Source organism: Peromyscus californicus, unplaced genomic scaffold, assembly GCF_007827085.1.
Source record: "Peromyscus californicus insignis strain IS unplaced genomic scaffold, ASM782708v3 Scaffold_6__1_contigs__length_162567912, whole genome shotgun sequence".
Classification (NCBI taxonomy): domain Eukaryota; kingdom Metazoa; phylum Chordata; class Mammalia; order Rodentia; family Cricetidae; genus Peromyscus; species Peromyscus californicus.
This window is the reverse complement of record NW_026294584.1, coordinates 55,421,629-55,443,491: the sequence shown is the minus strand read 5'-3', so window position 1 is coordinate 55,443,491 and position 21,863 is coordinate 55,421,629. Positions and strand designations below refer to the sequence as shown.

The 21,863-nt window shown below is 41.7% G+C and overlaps 1 protein-coding gene across 6 annotated transcripts in view; it reads left to right on the top strand.

Annotated features, from left to right (window-relative positions):
• Positions 1–16,726, top strand: part of LOC128098287 (TRPM8 channel-associated factor 1) — a 74,236-nt gene extending 57,510 nt beyond the window's left edge. For 4 of the 6 annotated variants that reach the window (XM_052719224.1, XM_052719223.1, XM_052719221.1 and 1 more), the window contains 8 exons: positions 1,421–2,054; positions 5,995–6,989; positions 7,252–7,349; positions 7,865–8,078; positions 8,383–8,622; positions 9,430–9,767; positions 11,218–11,468; positions 14,349–16,726. In XM_052719224.1, the coding sequence (XP_052575184.1) occupies positions 1,435–2,054; positions 5,995–6,989; positions 7,252–7,349; positions 7,865–8,078; positions 8,383–8,622; positions 9,430–9,767; positions 11,218–11,468; positions 14,349–14,358 (2,766 nt within the window). In that variant the 5' untranslated portion in view covers positions 1,421–1,434 and the 3' untranslated portion in view covers positions 14,359–16,726. Of the gene's footprint in view, positions 1–1,420; positions 2,055–5,994; positions 6,990–7,251; positions 7,350–7,864; positions 8,079–8,382; positions 8,623–9,429; positions 9,768–11,217; positions 11,513–14,348 lie in introns of all 6 variants that reach the window. The other 2 variants (XM_052719225.1, XM_052719226.1) reach the window with 2 other exon arrangements.
• The last annotated feature ends 5,137 nt before the right edge of the window (positions 16,727–21,863 follow it).

The window sequence follows — 21,863 nt, the reverse complement described above, 5'->3', positions numbered from 1 at the left end:
GCAACATAGAAGAACTGTGCAATCACCGTGAATAAACACTCAGTCTGGTGGCTGCAATATCCAACAATAGGTTATGCTTCTTCGTCTACTTTGTGAGAATTCCATATTATTCACAAACAGAAGTGAATGATTTGCTCTTAACCAAACAAGTATAAGTGCAAATGTGTGGTATGTGCACACGACTGAACACTAGTGGAAGATTATAAAGCAGCATTGAGTTGGCGCTTCCAGTGAAGAAGCAAAGGGTGCTTGGAAGCTGACATATACAGGTACACCTTCCTCACCTATGTCTTGGGTTCAAGGAAGAATCTGCCATAGTTTCATAATTTGCTACTTTCTGCTTCTGGTTGTCTGGGACAGGTATTCAGCCACAGAGAACTTTCACGTTCCTCTTATTCAGCTTGTGACACTGACCTAAGCTGCAGATCCTTGACTGTTCAGCATGATGTTCTAAATGCTCCAAACTGAGGTTAGTAAGATCAGCGAGGAAGTGAAGATAGATGGGAGGAGTGTGAGAGCAGAGCAGTCTGCACCACTGCACCAGTTCTCAGAGACTTCCACAGCAAATGATTACAATTAGAGTGGCTTAAAATAATGCTATTTTATTTCCTCAAAATCCTAGAGCAGTGGTTCTTAAGCTGTGGGTCATGACTCCTATGGGGGTCAAATGACCCTTTCATAGGGGTTGCGTATCAAATGCCCTGCATATCAGATATTTGCATTATAATTCATAACAGTAGCAACTTTGCAGTTATGAAGTAGAAGTGAAATAATTTTATGGTTGGGGTCACCACAACATGAGGAACTCTATTAAAGGGCTGTAGCATTAAGAAGGTTGAGAACCGCTGTTCTAGAGGGTTAGAATTGTAGTGCCCAGACTAGAGCAGTGCTGATTCCTTCTGAAGTTTCAGAGGTAGAATTTGTTCCATGCCTCTCTTATAACTTCTGGGTTTTGCCAGCAATCCTTGATATTCCTCAGTCTACAGACACATCTCAACATTCTTTATCTCCATCTTCTGATAGAAATCTACCTTATGTTTCAAGCTCCCAATTTCCAAGTTCCAAATCCAGCATGATTCCTGTTAACTAGGTATCACCTCCAGACCCTACTTCCAAAATAAGTTACATTTATAGATAACAGAGTGTTAAGAATTCAAACTACCGTCTTTGGGAGACACAATTCCACCATCATCCCTCCTTTCTGTGCTGTTTTCTTCTGTGGGTGAATAGAATCTTACTTTCTCTAAGTTTGACCATGAGGATGGACTAAATGCGTGTCTACTGAGCCTCGAGTTATTTCAATGTCAGTCTTATCACATGGTAAGGTCATTTCCACTGCTGGTGGAATAAATACCTTGCTTGGGTTTTGATTACTTAGCCATTCTTCACCAAACTGAATCTTTGCTCTTTTTCTCTGCAGAAACCAACAGAACCATGGCGACTCCTTCTGCTGCCTTTGAGGCCCTTATGACTGGAGTGACGAGCTGGGATGTTCCTGAGGATGCTGTCCCATGTGAACTGCTTCTTATTGGAGAGGCTTCATTTCCTGTTATGGTGAATGACATGGGCCAGGTCCTCATTGCTGCCTCTTCCTATGGCAGAGGTCGCATGGTGGTAGTAGCTCATGAGGACTACTTGGTGGAAAGTCAGCTCTTTGTCTTTCTTGTCAATGCTGTGGGATGGCTTCGTTCCTCCTCTGAGTCTGCCATTGGTGTACACTCATCCTTAGCACCATTGGTGAAAATCCTTGAGAGTTGTGGAATAGACTCAACGATTGAACCTGAAGTGAATGACTCCCTGGGAGTTTACTGCATTGATGCCTACAATGAAAGCATGACTGATAAGCTGGTCCAGTTTGTGAAACGTGGAGGGGGCTTGCTCATAGGAGGCCAAGCCTGGGATTGGGCTAACCAGGGCGAAGATGAAAGAGTTCTGTTCACATTTCCTGGGAATCTGGTGACCAGTGTGGCTGGTGTGTATTTCACTGAAAATAAGGGGGACACAAGTTTCTATAAAGTTTCTAAGAAGATGCCTAAGATCCCCGTCTTAGTTAGGTGAGTATCTTACCGTAGTGGGAAGTTGGCCTCATATTAAAATGCAGACATGATTCCATCTTCAGTTTCCTTCCAGACCAATAGAAAAGAATTTGAAACTCAGACATGTATTTGCCACAGTCCATTAGATTTCGTTTTAATACTCTGAGGCTCAGGATGGACAAAGGTCTCGTTGACACTGCCTCCCCACACCAATCCATCTAGCTCTTTGAGGAGAAGAATTCCTATTGAGTCTGATATTCCTCAGCACTTAGCTTAATAAAAATACTGTTGAGCACAAAAATTGACATGATTTGTGCAGGAAGATTCATAGGAGATTTCCTTACTATGAAGACAAAAATATTAGAAAAAGAAAATCATAGAACAACCCCATGGGCCAAAGTCTGGAGGGCTGTGAAGTATTCTGAAATGTTTACATGGCGTTAGGATGGAAACAGGAAGTTGTTGGTTTGGAAGTTGATTTGAAAAGAGACAGTACAGTTATACATACTAGGCTTTCAAAGAGGACTTTTATCCCTGGGGTCAAATGATCATCTGAGAATGGAGAAGACGATACTGGTACAGAGGCAATCTTCACTGAAGGTTCTTGAGAGTATATCCCAGTTGGTTTTATGCACAAACAGCATTGTATATGCAACAGATTAATAAGCTCTCAGCACACATTCATTAGATGTGTAATTAGATTGAGGAATGAGGGGTATTCCAAGCTGCAGTTCTCTCAAAAGCAGAAAATGTACACTAGGTCACTTTTCATTATACATAAAATCCTTAGCTTTCTCAGAACAAATAACACTGTTATTTCTGACTGATGGGAACAAAGTGAATTGGATTGGGTGAGGAAGAAACAATGAGGCCTTTAGAAGGATGAAAAGTAAGTGAAATTAATAAATCTTCATGATAAATTAACCAGACAATCTATGTACTCTCTATTTTTGGAAAGAAGTCACCTTGTCTCATCTTAACCCCAAATTGGGGCTTCTCCAAGGAATTCAAACTCTCTTTTTATTCATTTACCCATTCCAGAGTTTATTGAATATTGTCTCAGATATTATTTATTATCTTAGAACTGAGTTGCAAAGATCTGAGTACAAAGGGCATGGAAGATTCTCAAGTGACAATATCTGGAAGACATTTTAAAAGCCAAGTAACTGTGTAGCAAGACATTATGCATTGTAGTGCAGAAGATTCTGGAAACGGATCTAAGGCTAGTAACTGTACAGGGTACCCTTAGGATGTCCTTCCAACTCTTTCCACCTAGAAGGAGTGTGGCTAAGTACACCCTATGGGTTCCCCTTTTAGACATCATTCCCCTCACATCTTCTGGTTAGTGCTATCCTTGTGTGCTCCCAAAGTCATCAGGCATACATAGAAATGAATGTTGGACAACTGATCATAGCCTGCATACCCAAATGCTCTCAACACAATTGCTTAAATACTACATTGAAACCTGAATTAGCCAACTTTCAAGTGGATGTTATATATGTCCCTTCCATTCTGAATATTAGTGAAATGATATTGGCCACAGAAGAATCTTTTGACTTTCAGATTACTGTAAGAGATTTCCGAACTTGTAAATTTGAAAATAAACATTAGCTTGTCTCCCCCAAGTGGCTTAGAAAACATCAGGGCAGGTGTAGATAAATGTTTGCAAGAAGGACCTGCAAATCCTTAGAGGTCGTTGATAGTTATGTGCTGAATATATATAGAATAGAACAAATCAATACAATCTATACTTGTTCTATTGAAAAACATCAGCAAAGTGATAACCACTAGATAAACTGATCATGACAGCAAGAGAGAATTAAAAATTTTAAGAATGGAAGGAGTGTCATTAATATGGGTATACTGATATTAACAGGGTAATAAGGGAACTGATACAATCTATGCCAGAAAATTGTTCAGCACAGATGAAATAGACTTCTTGATAGACACAAATTATGAAACTAAACATAAGAGAAGAGACAATTATACCAAAATAAATTAGACACAAACAGTGTTTTCAACATATAGTTCTGGAACAACTAGACACCCTAATGGGAAAGGTGAACTCTGACCCTTAACATAGTTCATATAATACTCAAAAACAGGTCTAGACCCAGGTATAAAAGAGAAACTGAAAAACTTCTAAATGATAGCACAGAAAAAAAAAAAAACAAGACAAGCAAAACAACAAGAAAAACACTTGCAACCTTGCCTTAGGCAAAGATTGCCTGTGGATGACAATGCACAAGACCACAAAATGGAAAAATTGGTAGCATCTTAGCCATCTCCTTCCTAAATATTGCCCAAAAGAAATGAAGTCATATCCTCACTAAAACTTCACGTAACAAATTATGTTCTCATCATTGAGCACACTGAGATTTTCTTCTTATCTTGGCTATTGTGAAAATGCTGCAAGGAGCGTGAGAGTCTCTCATCTTATTTGCTGTGGGTACATACTCAATGGAGGATTAGCTAGGTCATGTGGTAGTTCTATTTTAGATTTTCAAGGACTTCCTAAACCTGTTTACATTCCTACCAACAGTGTGCAAGAATTCCTTCTTCTTCCCATCTTCATCAGACTTGGTATCTTTTGACAGTTTGATAATACTCATTCTAATAGATAGGGAGAGGTTCCTCACTGTGGATTTGATTTCCATTTCCTTGGTGAGTAGTGGTGGCAAGCACCTTTTTGTAGACCTGTTGACCATCCATATGTTGTGATGTGCAGTGACCTTGTCCATTGAAGAGTGCACTGAAGTTCTTGGCTGATCATTACTGGTTCCTCTGATGTATTTTCCCAAATGAATGATAATCCTGGCCCTTTTGTTTCTCCATTTTCTCTTACTTATATGCATTCCAGATTCTTCTGTTCCCATAGGTTTCTGATTCTTCTGGTTCCATCTATGTTGTGACCTCTGTAAATACCCCCTCTCCCAGTTTGCTGATTGTGCCCTGTACAAGATCCAGTGATATTACTACTTTATCTTTATTTTAGTAACTTCTGTCCCGTCTCAGATTAGTCTGTGAAAGAGAAGTAAAATCAGAGCCAGGAGAGCTAGTTAATCATTTTTGTGGCTAATGCTTCAAGGAAGGAGAGGGCCAGCCTGCAACAAGGCCCCAGTTTCCCTGCAAAATTTCCTGAGCTGTGTACAGCACAGGAACTGAAAATCCATTGTCTATCTGACACCCATTTTGTATTACCTCTATGCTGACCTGACTCCTGACACGTGAGTACCGTAGCTTGACACCTAACAGAAGTGACAGTTTCAATTCTGGAATTGCAAGCATGTAGAGGTCATCCTAAGCATCAGCGTTCAATCTCACTTTGGAGTTTATAGGGAGCCTGAGGTCCTCATGGTGGGAGGGGTTGGGTTATGCATAGGAAAAACACTGGTTCTGAGCAAAACGCCATAGCATGCAGCACTCCTGTTGGGCAAACTACGGACAGGTGGAGTTCTGGATGTGGTACTCCCTCCCACTAAGGGACCACAGGTCTCATGAGAGTTGAGACTAATGACTGCCTCTTACTCCATCTTCTGAGATACTGACTATTCACTGGCACCACTAACTCTGCTTTTCACAGACTCTTCTTCTGTCAAATTAGTGGTGTGAAATGTATAAACAAGACCCATTATAAGACTAAAAACATGATGTCTCACCTAATTCTTTGGGTACTGGAAGACATGGATGGAATAAGCATGAACTTAAGTTAATATCAGATTTTCTATGCAGTTTCCGTTGAAGAATTTGTGACTTGAAAATGAGCATAACAGAATTAATGGTGACATCTTGTGTCTCCTTTCCAACAAATTTTCATCCGCTCTCTTCTCCCAAATCTTCTACAACACCCAAAAAAAAAAACAATATTAGTCTAAGTGCTCTTGTGTCGCAGGCAGTGTTCAAGGGACTGTGTGCAGAGTGGTCCCTCTAATCAGGAGTGTATGTGTGTCTTTTGCAGTTGTGAAGATGATCTCTCAGAAGATAGAAGTGAACTTCTGCGTGGCATCTCAGATCTGGACATCACCAACTCGGACTGTTTCCCATCCCAGCTACTAGTGCATGGGGCTTTGGCTTTTCCCTTAGGGCTAGATACCTACCATGGGTGTGTGATAGCAGCTGCCCGCTATGGCCGGGGCCGAGTGGTTGTAACTGGTCATAAGGTGTTATTCACTGTGGGTAAACTTGGCCCATTTCTGCTCAATGCTGTCCGTTGGCTGGATGGGGGCCGCAAAGGCAAGATTGTGGTTCAGACAGAGCTAAGAACACTAAGTGGTCTGCTTGCAGTAGGGGGTATAGACACCAGCATTGAGCCCCAGCTGACCAGTGATGCAAGTGTCTATTGCTTTGAACCCACGAGTGACGTGGGGGTTAAGGAGCTGCAGGAGTTTGTAGCAGAGGGTGGCGGGCTGTTCGTTGGAGCCCAAGCCTGGTGGTGGGCCTTTAAGAACCCAGGAGTGTCCCCTCTGGCTCGCTTCCCAGGAAACCTGCTCCTCAACCCTTTTGGCATCAGTATCACAAGCCAAAGCCTCAACCCAGGCCCATTCCGCACCCCTAAGTCAGGAGTAAGGACCTATCACTTCCGCTCGACCCTGGCAGAGTTTGAGGTGATAATGGGCAGGAAGAGAGGGAATGTGGAGAAGGGCTGGCTAGCCAAGCTGGGACCAGATGGGGCAGCTTTCCTGCAGATTCCTGCAGAGGAGATCCCTGTTTACATGTCCGTGCACCGACTCCTTCGGAAGCTGCTGAGCCGCTATCGGCTCCCAGTGGCAACCCGAGAAAACCCTGTTATCAATGACTGTTGTAGGGGGGCCATGCTTTCCCTGGCCACAGGTCTGGCCCACTCTGGAAGTGACCTCTCACTACTAGTTCCAGAAATTGAAGACATGTACAGCAGCCCCTATCTGCGCCCCCCAGAGTCTCCCATCACCGTGGATGTCAACTGCACCAATCGAGGTATGGCAGGAGGATGAAAGCTTAGTTTTATGTGCATCAACAAAACGGGGACATGAGATTGCTGTGGTGTTGGTAAGTTTGGTCACCTGCAGAGGGTCATTGCTATCCTTCACTGTCTTTCTCTTCAAGAAGACAGGGGTTGGGTATTGAGCAGTGTTTGGAAGAGTCAGCACTGAGGCCGGGGAAATGAGTGGTTGGCTCCATGGGGTCTGTGCAGCACTGAATGAAGCAGAGATAAAGTGCCCTTCCTGTGCTTTGGCAGGCACACGATACTGCTGGATGAGCACTGGACTCTATATACCCGGAAGGCAAGTCATAGAGGTCTCCTTGCCTGAAGATGCTGCCTCTGCTGATCTGAAGGTAAGGCCACTCCCCAGCTCACCAAATGCTCTTGCTGTCCCAGTTGGCATTGTATGGGGTCAGCATAATGCCCTACTGGTAATTCAGGGCAGTTTTTAAACACTTTTCCCTTCTTAATGATGAGGAAACTGTGTTTTGATATATAACAAAATATATCAAAGTGACACATTTTGGAGCCCAGGACTCTGTATCATCCTGCCTCAGAATACCAATCTCTGCTCTTAAAATTTGTTCTTTTGACTTATATCATAGAGTGAGGACTAAGAGACCTCAATGGAAGGTTCCCTGACATTCTATAGGCATTCAGTCGGTGAATATTAGTTTACTTTCTACCTCATAACTTAGTGCATATGAACTCAAGAAATGCTCTGATTTCATGACTATCATACACGATATCATCAATGGTACATGGGGTCATAGCCTAATGCTCCTTCCTGAGTTTGCCTCCTATTCTCTCTTCTACCACCACCACCCCCATCACTCATGTGACTGTGAGGGTGATGTCTCTGCTCTAGATACAAATCGGCTGTCATACTGATGACCTGACCAGGGCCAGCAAGTTGTTCCGAGGCCCCCTTGTGATTAACAGATGCTGCTTAGACAAGCCCATGAAATCGATCACCTGCCTCTGGGGTGGTCTCCTTTATATCATCGTGCCTCAGCATAGCAAGTTGGGGTCTGTGCCCATCACAGTGAAGGGGGCTGTCCGTGCTCCATACTTCAAGCTAGGTAAGTCAGCACTACAAGGTGCACAGTGAGAGGTGGCAGATGCGAAGAATGAAGAAGTTTCTGGGGCTATTTATTACAGGGGACAGGGGTAGGCCAGTGGAGGGAGGTGGTTGGTTTCTTAGTTCTGCTTTGACGCCAAGAAACAAAATCAAATTATACCCATAGGGGCTTCCGAGAAGGGTGGAGAAAAGGGATGTCACTGGTTTTCATCTTGGGATTCTCATCTGGGGCCCAAGTTGTAAGTATGTTTTTACTTAAGGGATTTGAAAGAGGACAGTTCAAAGTCTATTGCCTCTCTTCATAGGGGAAACATCCCAGGCAGAATGGAAGAGGCGTCTCCAGGAACATCCTGGTCCGTGGGGAGAGCTGGCCACCAACAACCTCATCCTGACTGTGCCAACTGCAAATCTTCGAGCTCTGGAGAATCCCGAGTCCCTGCTTCGCCTCTGGGACGAGGTGATGAAGGCTGTGGCGAGGCTGGGTGGCGAGCCCTTCCCTTTGCGTCTGCCACAGAGGATTGTGGCAGATGTGCAGATCTCAGTCGGTAGGTATTCTGAGTGATGCTCACCTCCTCAAGTACTTTCCTTCTTTCCACAGCCTTGAAGGTACAGAGAGTAAAAATGTTTTTGCTAGCAAGACTTATAGATATATTTCTTGTGGTTTAAATGGAAAGGGGAGAAATTATATCAAGATAAATAGTAGCTTAAGTTAGCATGTCAAGAAATGTCATCAAAGAAGTCAAGAGATGTCCCCTGAGCTTTGCTAGGTTCCCCTCAGGGAATCTTAAGAAGTGGGAAAATACAGTAGAAGGCCTTGACCTAGTTGAGATTACTGGAAGACTCTGAACAAAGAGCTATTTGAAAATGAACCAAGGAGCCTGAACAAAGGGGGTGGGTACAAACAAGGAAGCCCCATGGAAATTTCTCTAGATCCTCATTTTTACATTGCATAAATAAATCCTGTAATATGGTGTCAATGTAGGTAATCCCATATTGAGGAGTGGGGCAGAGGCATCTTCAAAGAATCTGAGAAAGGGTTATAAATTACACAGTCTCCCGTGGGTACCACCACCACCCTGCCCCATAAAATAGGACACTCCAATAACAGCATATATGGGCCTTAGCAACCTATACTCCCCCAGGGCTCAAGTCAGAAGAAAGATGAAAATGTCACTGCAAAATGAGCAGAGGGAAAACCTGGGAGTGTCTGGGCTTGGATGACCTCTTGAAGCGGTAGGGTGTTAGAAGGAGCCTGGGGCTACTGTGTGTTTTGGAAAAGAAACAGTTCCGAGATAGAATTCATGATGAGGTGGGAGGATTCTCACCTTATCCTCTTTCTTCTGCATCTCCAGGCTGGATGCATGCAGGGTATCCCATCATGTGCCATCTGGAGTCAGTGCAGGAGCTCATCAATGAGAAGCTCATCAGGACCAAGGGACTGTGGGGCCCTGTGCATGAGCTGGGCCGCAACCAGCAGAGGCAGGAGTGGGAGTTCCCGCCACACACTACTGAAGCCACCTGCAACCTGTGGTGTGTTTATGTGCATGAAACAGTGCTGGGCATACCTCGAAGCCGTGCCAACATTGCCCTGTGGCCCCCTGTTCGGGAAAAGAGAGTCCGAATCTACCTAAGCAAGGGGCCCAATATAAAGAACTGGACTGCCTGGACTGCGTTGGAAACATACTTACAGGTACTGAGAAAGACTGGGAGGTGGTAAGACAAGTGGGGCCACCAAGCCCACATGGTTAACTCATAAGCTAGTGACTCTGGAGATTACCAACTCCATCTGCTTCCCACATTCGGCCATATGAAACCCTGAGAGAGTCTGGGGATAACAGATAATGTAATGATGCCTCTCAGTGCAATCCTTTGTTTGACCCTACAAAGTGCTTAGCCCTGCACTGACTTCACAGTGTCAACCACACCCCCAGAGAGAGGCACTGAGAGCATAGCACTGAGAAATCTAAAATCTGGTTGAGGCACATGGAGTACTACAAATACACTTTACTCAATGCGGCTTTAAAGCCAGGCATACTGATGATTGAAGCCAACCTTTCCTACTTCAAAGCTATCAGGCCACCCTCCTCACACATTCTATGATGGGTTGTGACCCAATTTTTCCTTAGATGAGCATACTTCTTCCTTGCTATGGTTTAGCCTTGCCACAGATTCCACTGTATGTAGGCAGTCCAGGACTCCTTTCTGCCTTGGGTCTGGAGGTTCACCTTGCCTTTGAACTGTCTTTCTATGCCCCAGTTTTCAGCCCCAGTACCTAGATCAGTCCCTAGATCACTGCGGGGGTGGGGTGGGGGGAGTGACATCATGTTGGATTCAAGCCCGACATGATTTATTCTGGTTCTTCCACCTGTTCATATCCTTCACTGTCCATGCTCACTGCTACTTTCTCCTCACATGAGCTACTTGGCTCATCCATGAAGTAAAGACAGGTTAGTTGTAACAACTACCAAGGGGCCCCTTAGCTCCAAAGCCCTGTGACCGTAGATAGCATGGTTTCATTCCAATAGTCTCATGAGGGTTACTTTTAAACACGCCCTATGACTCTGTCAAGCATGGGCTCTTTCCAATAGCCCCAGAGGATGACGACTTCTAACACTTCTAACGAGCTCATTCTTTGTTACAATTATCTAGACTGTATAGACTTCTACCTGATTCACTTTCTACCTCAAAGGCCATTTTTAGTGGCCTTGTGAATTAGTATTAGGACGAATGAGGGTTGTGGGGATTTCCAAGCTATTAGAATTTAACCTTACAACTGCGAGAGATAATGAGGATTGTTCCACCCCACCCAGTGTTAAATCCCCGTGTTCTTATCACATTATTCTTTTCATGATCTCACGAGTAGATGAGCAGTGACAGTGGAGGGAAGCACTGATCATTGGAGCTGCTTCCGCAGCTGCCACTCACTGAGGGTCTGCCAAGTGCTGTGCTGTCCTCGACACTTTCCTTAAGATCAGTAAATGACAGAGGAGCGCATGAGGCCAGCACACAAAATGGTCAGTGATGGATGCAAAGCTAACTAACACTTAGGAGACTGAACTGACTAACTTCACTTGTGTGTGTTGGGGGGCCTTCATTTGGTAGATTGGATGTCTCACCTACTTGGAACTTTCCCTTTCCAGCTCCAAGAGGCCTTTGGTTGGGAGCCATTTATTCGCCTCTTCACTGAGTACAGAAGCCAGACCAACACGCCTACAGATAATGCCGACAAAATGAATCTGTGGGTGAAGTTGTTCTCCCAGCAAGTGCAGAAGAATCTGGCTCCGTTCTTTGAGTCCTGGGCCTGGCCCATCCACAAGGAAGTGGCTACCAGCCTAGCCTATCTGCCTGAGTGGAAGGAAAATATAATGAAACTGTACCTCCTCACACAGATGTAAGGAGTGCCCATCGAGGTGGCAGGTAGAGAGGTTTGGGGAGGTAGGCAGAGGTGGGGGTTTATTCCTCTACCTCTGTCTTCAAAAGTTCTGGCTTTGTCTTCTTAAATCATTGCTCCTGTGTCTTATTCCTGACTCCTGTCTCTAGGAAGTGGGTTAAGAACACGGCACAAAGTGAAGCCAGAATCTCTTAGGAATAAGGCCTGTCTGTGTTTATGAGCTCTACCCCTTTGCTTCTCAGTTGTCAGGTACCCTCTGACCCTGCCCAGTGCTGGGAGCTTGGGCATTTGTTTCTGTGCTGGCCCTTGGTCTGTCTTGATGAACCATGGAGGACAATCCTTCCCTTGGCCTCCATGTCTTCGGGATAGGTGCAGAAGTCTCTGCCTCTTGGAGTGGTCATGGAGTGTCTGACTGATGGTTTTAAAGAAACGTGTGAACTATGTGGTGCCTGATAACTAAAGGGTTGCTTCATTTCATGCTGACCCATTCTCTTTCACAGCTCAGAGGTTAACATCACCCTTTTTCTTAGTAGACTCCCTGTACTCAAACTGTAGGTCTTTTATTGACCATTTCTATGTTATTGGCAAGATCCTTGACTTGTCCATGACTCTATGATCTCATTCTATAAAATCGGATCTATTGCATCTGATTATTGGAAGAACTGAGTTTTACAATGCCTCTAAAGTGATTACAGCAGTAAGAGGGTATTGAGGAAATGTCATTTGGCATTTTTATTACCTAATTAACCCAAAATTATTCTAGAGCCAGACTTCACTTTTAGGTGGTATTAACAGATGCTATCACAGCCTTTTAATTTTTTAAACTGATACATGAAAATATAAAACCTGCATATATCAACAAGATATCATGTGATGTCTAATGCATGGATACACTTTTATACCTGAATTGAGTACAACACATCTGTCTACTCGAGCATCTGTCATTTCTTCAAAATCATTTATAGGTTTGTTTTTTTTTTAGATAGACAGTGTGTAACTGTTACTGAAGGCCAGAGAGAGGACTCAGTGGGTAAAGACACCTGATGCCAGGACTCAAAACCTGAGTTCAATCCTCAGAAGTCACATGGTGGAAGGAGAGACCCAGCTCTTGTATGTTGTCCTCTGGCCTCCACATGTGTTCTGTGACACACACACAAACACACTAAACAAACTTAAAAGAAATAATTGTTATCTGTCCTACCCTATCCTACACTACACATACCAACCTCTAAGATTATTTTGGTATATTACTTTATGAATCTAAAGGAAGTATTCTAAACTCACAATGGAGTTATTTTTGATGGTTGTTTGAGACCAGGCCTCTCTATTTAGGCAGGGCTGGCTGACTTCAAACTCAATGATTTTTTCATCCTCAGCCTCCAAGTGTTGGTGTTACAGATGTGTACAGCCACACCTAGTTACACAATGCAGTCCTTTTTCTTTTGTCTTTCACAGCTACTTATATTTGATCCCTTTACCCAGTTCCTTGAGCTCAAATTTCTTCTTTGATAAAATCTAGAGATCTTGACAAAAACCAGAACAATCATGAGATAGTGTTTAGCCTTAGCAAACAATAGATACCAATCTTTTATTATTTTTCCACAGTGAGATTCAAGACATAGTTGCTGTCAAGGGTTACTGATTACACGCATTTAGAAAACTTCACTTTGGGACAAGATAATTCCACAGAGCTAACCCAACTTTAATTTAATTACTACACATTCAAAGATCTCTTGGTTTTCCCCATTTTCATTTAAAGTATCTTTTTGTGGTTTTAATGAGTGTTACCTCTAGGATTGATGTTGTGTTATGCGTAACCAGTTTTCCCACTTATTTTCAATTTATTTTAGTCTAATCTATTTTATTTGCATAGCTTGTCAGTGAGTGAATGCACAGACTATAAAATTTGTGCGTGCGTGTGTGTGTGTGTGTGTGTGTGTGTGTGTGTGTGTGTGTGTGTGTTTATTTACCATGCAACTTCTCAATTCTAGATTTATTTCATGTATATTTATCATTTAGGCATTTTGAACAGAAACATTCAATCTTTAAAATAATTATCAATTACGAGGTATTGAGTGTTTCCAGGCATTATACTCATCCCCTTATATAGGTATATCATTTAATCTCCCCAATAATCTTATGAAGTAGAAATTATTATCACTTATTTTATGAATAAGAGAGCTGGATTTTATGGAGATTGTGTAAACTATGTAAGATACCACTGCTAATAAATTGCAGGTCCATGATTTTGAAGCCAAGCATTCTGATTGCAGAATAGGTATTCATAATTGTGGTGCTTTGAATAAACAAATTAAGAAACAAGCCAGCAATGCAGAACATTTATATTCCAGATTGTCAGAGCCTGGACTCTTCATACTTAGCCCTTATCTAACCTTAGCAGGACAAAAAGTCTCTGATTCTCCCGAACATCAGTGGAGAGGAAGAATTTAAAACAGGCTCCTAAAGCACCTCCCGGTAGAAGTGTGAGTGAGCCATTAGCATCAGGCAACTCCTTAGGTTCTGGTTATTCAGAGTGCTTGTCATTCTCCCCTGGGTACATGAAAGCAGTTTTTGGTTTATTGGATTTTGAGTCACGGGCTATTTTAGTGAAGTACCTGATTTCCCAAAGCCCCAGATGCTTCATGTTCTCAGAGAAAATTAGATTCTCAATCTTTTAGAATAAGCTTTTTTCCATTCTCATTCCCTTCCCCTTAATCTGTTTCCATTCCCACCCCACCCCTTTAATCTGCTTTCAGCAGTAGAGCCTGGGATCTTTTAAATCAAGTTATCTATGCTGTTCCCCTGTCTGAAACTTCCAGTGGTACTCCCGAAGTAAGATGATGGACTAAACATGTAAGTTCGTCTTCCCTCCTTTCCTAGGCCCCACTGAAACTGAAGTGAAGGAATGCAAGAGAGAATTGAGACCATGCAGCAAAGGAATCTAAAAGCATTTGGTTGGAGAAGATCTCAACACATTTCTGGAAGAGATAAAGTAAATGAAGCTTGTTAATGAATGGGAAACACGAAGGCACATTTCAGACAGAATACACAGATCTGACCACCGTAACCCCAAAGAGACTTGAGCACTAGGAAAGTCTAGCTACTAAATAATTGTACCAGTTATAAATTGACCCCCATTCTATTCTGCCCCAACCCTTGTACATAGAACACAGAAAATCTCCCATTGGTCCTAGTGAAGCTGTCTTTGTTATTGTTGTTTGAATAAAGGAATCAAATAAACCACCTGAGGAGAGGGAAGAATTAGTGCTCCAGATGATATTCTTTTTGTGGATGTAAATGGCCCCCTAGCCTGTCTGTTAATTTTCTTCTGAGAATTGAGTCCCCTACTCACATACCCAGGACTTCTAGTCATAGCAGAGATTTGCTAGAGAAACAGGAGTCCTTTAAAAAGACAATAGTTAGCACGGTTCTCAATGTGTGTTTTCTGATAGGAATTTCCAAGAGAGACTCATAAGAAAAATAACCACTTAGATGAAAAAAGATTGAAAAAGTATTATAAACTAGAGGAAACAAAGTTCATACAGGGAAAAAAAACCCTTAAAATTTTGACCATCTCTCCAGAGAGATTTGAGGTGCATTTGTAAGATAATATACTAAGAGAAAATTCTGAACATTTGTAAAGCAAAATAAGATTGCCAAAAATATTTCACCGATAGGCTGGAAAATGAAGTAGAATGAATCTCCTGATATATGCAACAAAATGAAATAACAAACAATAGGAAGGAAGGAAAGAGAAATAGACAATCACTGTTTAACCATTGTGAGTTCCCAGAAGACAGGATATAAATAGCACAAATGAAGAGTGAAGAAGAAAGACTTGAGGAATACCAGACTGAGGGGACCCAATACCAGCTACATCTAGGTACAGTGCTAAGAAAACTTGGAATGGTAGGATTAAAGAGAACTTACTCAGAGTTCCCGGGGAAGGGAAGACAACCGAGTCAAACCTGGATGAGAAGAGCCTGGCAATGTCAGCTGAATGCTACAAGTCAAGGGAGCAATGGGCTTACTTGTGTTTCCTTTTGAAAACTTTTGTTTCCAAAACTCCATATAGGGCAGACTGATGAGAGCAATGTAAAAATAAAGATGTCTTTTGACAGGTGAGTTTATAGAAAACCTACTTTTCTCCTTTGTACCCTTATTAAGGAAGTTTTCCATTTAAAAAAGAAGGATGAAAGTCCAAAAAAAAAAAAAAGAGGAGGAAAGAGGACCTGGCCACCAGTGGACCTCACCCAGGATGTCTCCGTCTAGAGTGGTAGTTATCTAATAGACTCACTTTAGAAAAGAACACAACCTTGGGCTCTGAGAAGAATGTGCCAGAGTAATACTGAGTAAATGAGACATTTGGAAATGTGGAGGACATGCAGTCTTTTATCACAAAAAATAAAAATAAACAAACAATCCATCAAGAAATTTAGGCTCAACTGTGAAGGAAAACAAAATGAGATAGGATTTCAAAGACTCGTGGACTGTGAGAAGAGACTTGATTGGTCATTGGCAGTAAGTAGGTAAGTTTCCTTTCCAATAGTACAGGCATCATGACATTGGGAATGCAGGAACATGTATATCTTCCACTTGACTCAGTAAAAAGTATTTTAATAGCCAAAATAATGTAGATGCCACTTAGAGATCTTCAGTATGGATCCACCTATGAACAAATCCTGAAAGGCTAAATGTTTTACCCAGAAGAGAAGTTGAATTGCTATCAGCCAGCTGAGGCACAGGAAAGTGGAGACTGAATTAGTTGGGAGAAGAGAAGTAGAAGGAAGAGTGGGGCTACTTGAATATTCAAAGTGGGCTTGAACAGACCCTGTCTTCAATTAATGGAACACAGCTATATGGTTAGTGTCCTGGCTGATGCTATATGTTAGACCCTCAAAAGAATTAAAAATGGTATACCTATCAAACATTTAGAGAAGGGCAGGCAGGGAAAGGTGGAGATGGTGTACGTTAAATTCTTATCTTTTGTAAGGGTGAATTATTAAAGATTGTCTACAGTTAATAAGTCAAGAGATTATTGTTCAAACATGTTATTTAAAGGTAGTAAGTTAGCCACCAGAAGATCCAAAAATAGATATTGTTAAAAGCATCTAGAAAATGGGATTAGAGAAGAGGGTGGGACGGGAAACTCTGTTTTCATTTCAAGTTCCTCTGTACTATTTAATTTTTTACCTTGTGCATGTGTTACTTGGACAAGTTTGTAATAAACTGAAATAAAACATCCTTCAGAGGCTTCAGATTGACGAGGATGTGGTTGAACCAAAGCTACTGACTAGCTGATGAGGGCAGCAGGCATTGGGGTTCATCTGCTGTGCCAGTTTAAGTGATCACAAGTCCTCCATGATTGCAATTTTAGCCACTCTAGTCTGGCAAGATTCAAGGACACTTAACCTTCCCTTATTTCTATGGCTATTCTGCAAAACACAAAACCTGCTGCTCTTCTTGCATGTCTTGTGACTAAGGTTCCTATTTAGCAGGCTTGCAGGATTTTTGGAACAAAATAGTGTTCAAAGGGGCATTGGTATTAGATGTTTAATTACTATTCTTTCCCAAGGCCCTAGTGCATGAAACACTTCATGAAGAACCAAAAAGGACTTTAAGATGTTCTGTTCTATTCATTTACTAACTTTAACAAGTTTTGCTCTTGCATGGGGCCAGTTGGTAGAAGATTCCTACCCATTTCTCAGGTTTTGGCCACTGTCTACACATTATGATCTACTTTTCAGCTATATTCCCCTTGCACTTGGAAGAATCTATCTTCATCCTACCACATTTTTTAAGCTTCTATGTGACTTGAGAAGTAGTTTGGATACTTTAGGAGAGGGTGGGAAAAAATAAGGCTCTCCGGTGGATATGATGCTGCTGAGGAGCACTGGCAGTTCTTCAGCCAGAATCCCAATTAAGTCCATCTGCACGGAGTCGAACTAAAGTGGATATAAAGCTGTTTCTGCTTTTGAAAAAGTTGCAGCTGCTCATGCTCGAAAAGACAGAAAGTTGTCAGCATTTTGTGTCTTGCTCAGACAACGTGGCCTTGTTTCATCTCCTGGTGGTCTCAGAATGATCTAGTCTGATAGTGTGTTAGGAACCTGTTTATCTACAACAGGAGAGTATGGCCTGGCTGAGTGTGCAACGAAGGTTCCTGAGTGCCCAAGGCTTTCACAGAGCAGGAGCCTTTGCTCCTCAGACAGTGGTTCCAATCTGCATTCCTCTTAACTAGGCACAAAGGACAATTTTTTAGAACAATGAGTACAAAATACACAAGAGGTACCGTGGGTAAGGACTATTTGATAAACGTGTTTGGTAAACCAGAATGAAACTGGAATGGTATCAGCTCCTCCGAGTCACTTGTTGGATGGTTGAAGGCATCTTCACTTCCCAGTACAGATTCTCTGAACCTTTCCTGGGAAAAACAGGAAGTGCATTGGGGTACTTGTCTGTTCTTCCTTGGGAGAGGTAGCTATGTCCTTAGGGTCCATGAACCCTCCAGCCAGAGATCCATTCAAATATTCATAAAATCCACTTGCGAAGTGCTATAATTGAACCACATGGAAAGAACTGAAAGTCAAAATGAATTTAAACATTCATTTACATTAGATTGTGTGTGTGTGTGTATGTATGTATGTATGTGTAATCTAACAAAGGGTAGTACAAAACATTTTCTTCAGTATCCAAATTACCTCACTGAATATGTAACCTGTGTGTGACAGGAAACTAAGCTGGTAAAAATTTTGGCTTCATTTGACTTTCAACTTCTCTGAAAAACTAAATGGAACCACAAGGATAATTACCTCCCCAAGTTAAATCAAACCTCTTCATATGGAAGGTCTAGAGGGATGTCTCAGCAGTGAAGAGCACTTGCTACTCTTCCAGAGGACCGAAGTTCAATTCCCAGAACTCACTTGACAGCACACAACTGTCTGTAACTTTAGTTCCAAGGGATATGATGCCCTCTTCCGGCCTCTGCAGAACCACCCACACATGGTACACAAACATACCTGCAGGCAAAACACCCATACACATTTAAAAATAATTTTTAAAGAAACGTTCATTGAATCATCATAAATTTGGGGCTTTTGTACAATAGCTGCTCAACACTGAAGTGCCCTATTTTAGTCTAGCAAGCAAATTCACTCATACATATTTATGTACATTTACCAAAATTGTTCTAGGGCCTAGAAATATAAGTAAATAAAACAAACCTCTTGCTACTCTAGTTTTCTTTCTGTTACTGTCATAAAACACCTTGATCAAAAGCAGCTTGGGTAGAGAAGGGTTTATTTGGCTTATCCTTCCGTTCTTATATACTTACAGTCCATCACTGAGAAAAGTCAGTACAAAAGCTCAAGCAGGAACTTGAAGCAGAGACCATGGAGGAACTCTGATTGCTGGCTCTCTCACTGACTCATGCTTAGCTATCCTTCTTATAAAGACCAGGATCATCTACCTACCTAGGGAAAGGTACCACCCTCATCGGACTGAGCCCTTTGCATCAAATTATAATAAAGGCCACGCTGATGTGAGCAATCCCTCAGCTGAAATTCCCTTCTCAGGTGACTCTAAGCTGTGTACAGTTTAGGCAAAGTTGACTGGGACACTGGTCCTCATGGTGCTATGTTCTAATATGAACATAAAAGTTCTAAAAGAAGACGTGATATGATGTATAGAAGGAAAATATTGTAGCTAAGGATAAGAAAGTGGATCTCTGGGTGGGGGCCCATAAAGTGGGCTTGCTTGCTGTTTTATGGAATGTGGTCTAGGGAAGCTTGTGAAGGTGATATTTAAGCTGATTCTCAGAATGATGCAACGAACCATGCAATTAACTCAAAACAAAGGGAAGTAAAATTATATGAAGCACATTGAAGAAGACACTTTGGAATGTCATCACTAGGTAGCTACTTTCCAAGATGTAAATCTTTTTTTCTGATATTTATTTTTATCTATGTGCATTCGTATGTATCTGTGAATGTGTGTGTGTCTGTCACATGTATGCAGGTGCCATGGAGACCAGAAAAGGGCATCAGATCACCTGGAATTACAATTAGCATGTGAGTCACTCAACATGAGTGCTGAGAACTGATTTCTGGCTCCTCCTTGAGAACAGTAAGCATTCTTAATGCCCAAGCCATTCTTCCAGTCCCCACCAGATGAAAGTCTTGACCACAGAAGTCTAGTGTAACCATTAGTAGGACTCACCAACTGTTATAGTTAGAAGTATAACCTCCATTCCCCGAAAAAAACAAAAAAAACAAAAAAAAAACACTCCTGTGTTAAAGGCTTGGACTCGAATTAATTAGGTCCCTTTAAGAGGAGAGACCTAACAGAAATTTGTTCATTAGGAATGTGGCCTTGAATGGGGTGTTGGAAGTTCGGCTCCTCCCTCTCTCTGTTTCTCAAACGCCATGAGGATCACAAGCATGCTACACTACACATTCCCTGACATGATGTTCTGCCTCTTCCCAAAGCAACAGGAAACAGAGCATAGGCAGGAATGTCTGAAACTTTAAGCCCCAACAGACCCTTTCTTAAGTTTTTCATTCCAGGTATCTTGTCGCAGCGATGCATGACTGACCAACACACTGACCTAGTAGAAACTCAGTTGGGACACTTGAAAATGAAATCGTATTTTTCAGTAAAATTTTTGGCCTCTCCATTCTGAAATTACTGTCTGATAGGGAGCAAAGTAGGTTCATTTTAGTGGTTGCCATGTCTTCTGTCAAAGGTAATGAATGGAAATACTCTATATCTTAACACACTAGTCTCTGGGTCCTTACCAATGACCTGATGCATTCAGGGAAACAAATTTGAATCAAGTTCATATGAAGAAAATTGATTAAAAATATGATTCAGTTTGCTCAACCATGAAAGTTTTAGTCTTACTTATTGGAACTTACCTGGACAAAAGATTAAAGTACTGGGTAACTTAGGTCCTGTGATTCTGGGCTTCTCAATCCATATCCACCCTCATCCTACTAACCAGACTGATGTCTATTTGGCTTCAGTTGAAATTAAAGATATCCATGATCAGAAATCTCAGTATAATGGGAGACCTTGAAAAGGATTTGTTTTAATATCATAAGAAATTTGGGGAGAGAAAACAATAATTGTTTGTGTTTTCAGAAAAAACAATAAAAGTGCTAGTTTTGCATGCACATGGATATTAACTTGCTCATTCTCTGCAAGAGGTTTTCTGTTTTTTTGCTTTTTTGTTTTTAAATAGAATCTTTGTTTTGTGGTACTGGGGTAGAACCAGAAGACTTGAACACGGTTAGGTAAGCAGTCTATCCCTAAACTACATTCTCCATCCTTCTTGTGGGGATATTGACCATCAGTGAGTCCCAGTTCCCACTCTCTAACCCCATTGGTATCTCAGTATCTTCAGCCTGAATAAAGTTGTGCATTAAAATGTATAGGACGATATGGGCATCATATTGGTCACGTTGATTAAAGATGATTTTTCTACTGTGCCTAGTGGATACGATATTTCAGAGTCTGAGATGAAGTTTCAATTCTGAACATTTATGCTCCAAACACAACGGTACCCACATATGTAAAAGAAACATTACTAAAGCTTAAATCACATATAAAACCCCATACATTAACAGTGGGAGACTTCAACACCCCACTCTCACCACTGAACAGATCTGCCAAACTGAAACTTAACAGAGAAATAAAGGACTTAACTTATGTTATGACTCAAATGGACTTAATCGATATCTACAGAACATTCCATCCTAACAAAAAAAGAATATACCTTCTTCTCAGCACCCCATGGAACCTTCTCTAAAATTGAGCACATACTTGGCCACAAAGCAATTCTCAACAGATACAAAAAATTGGAATAACCTGCTGTGTTCTATCAGACCACCATGGTTTAAAGTTAGATTTCTTTTTTTTTTTTTTTTTTTTTTTTTTTTTTTTTGGTTTTTCGAGACAGGGTTTCTCTGTGTAGCTTTGCGCCTTTCCTGGATCTCGCGCTGTAGACCAGGCTGGCCTCGAACTTACAGAGATCCGCCTGCCTCTGCCTCCCGAGTGCTGGGATTAAAGGCATGCACCACCACCGCCCGGCATAAAGTTAGATTTCAACAACAACAAAAACTACAGAAAGCCTATAATCTCATGGAAACTGAATAATGCTCAACTGAATCACCAATGGGTCAAGGAAGAAATAAAGAAAGAAATTAAAGACTTCCTAGAGATCAATGATAATTGTTAGTTTCAGATTAACTTAATTTTGCTGAATCCCAGACAGCTCAAGTCTTCAATAAAATACTGAAGTTTGTATATGACCTAGAGGTGGCGGAGTTTACAGATGTAAGACCACCTTTGTTTCTTACTAGAGGAAGAAATCTAGACAATAATCTGTATCTCTGCAGT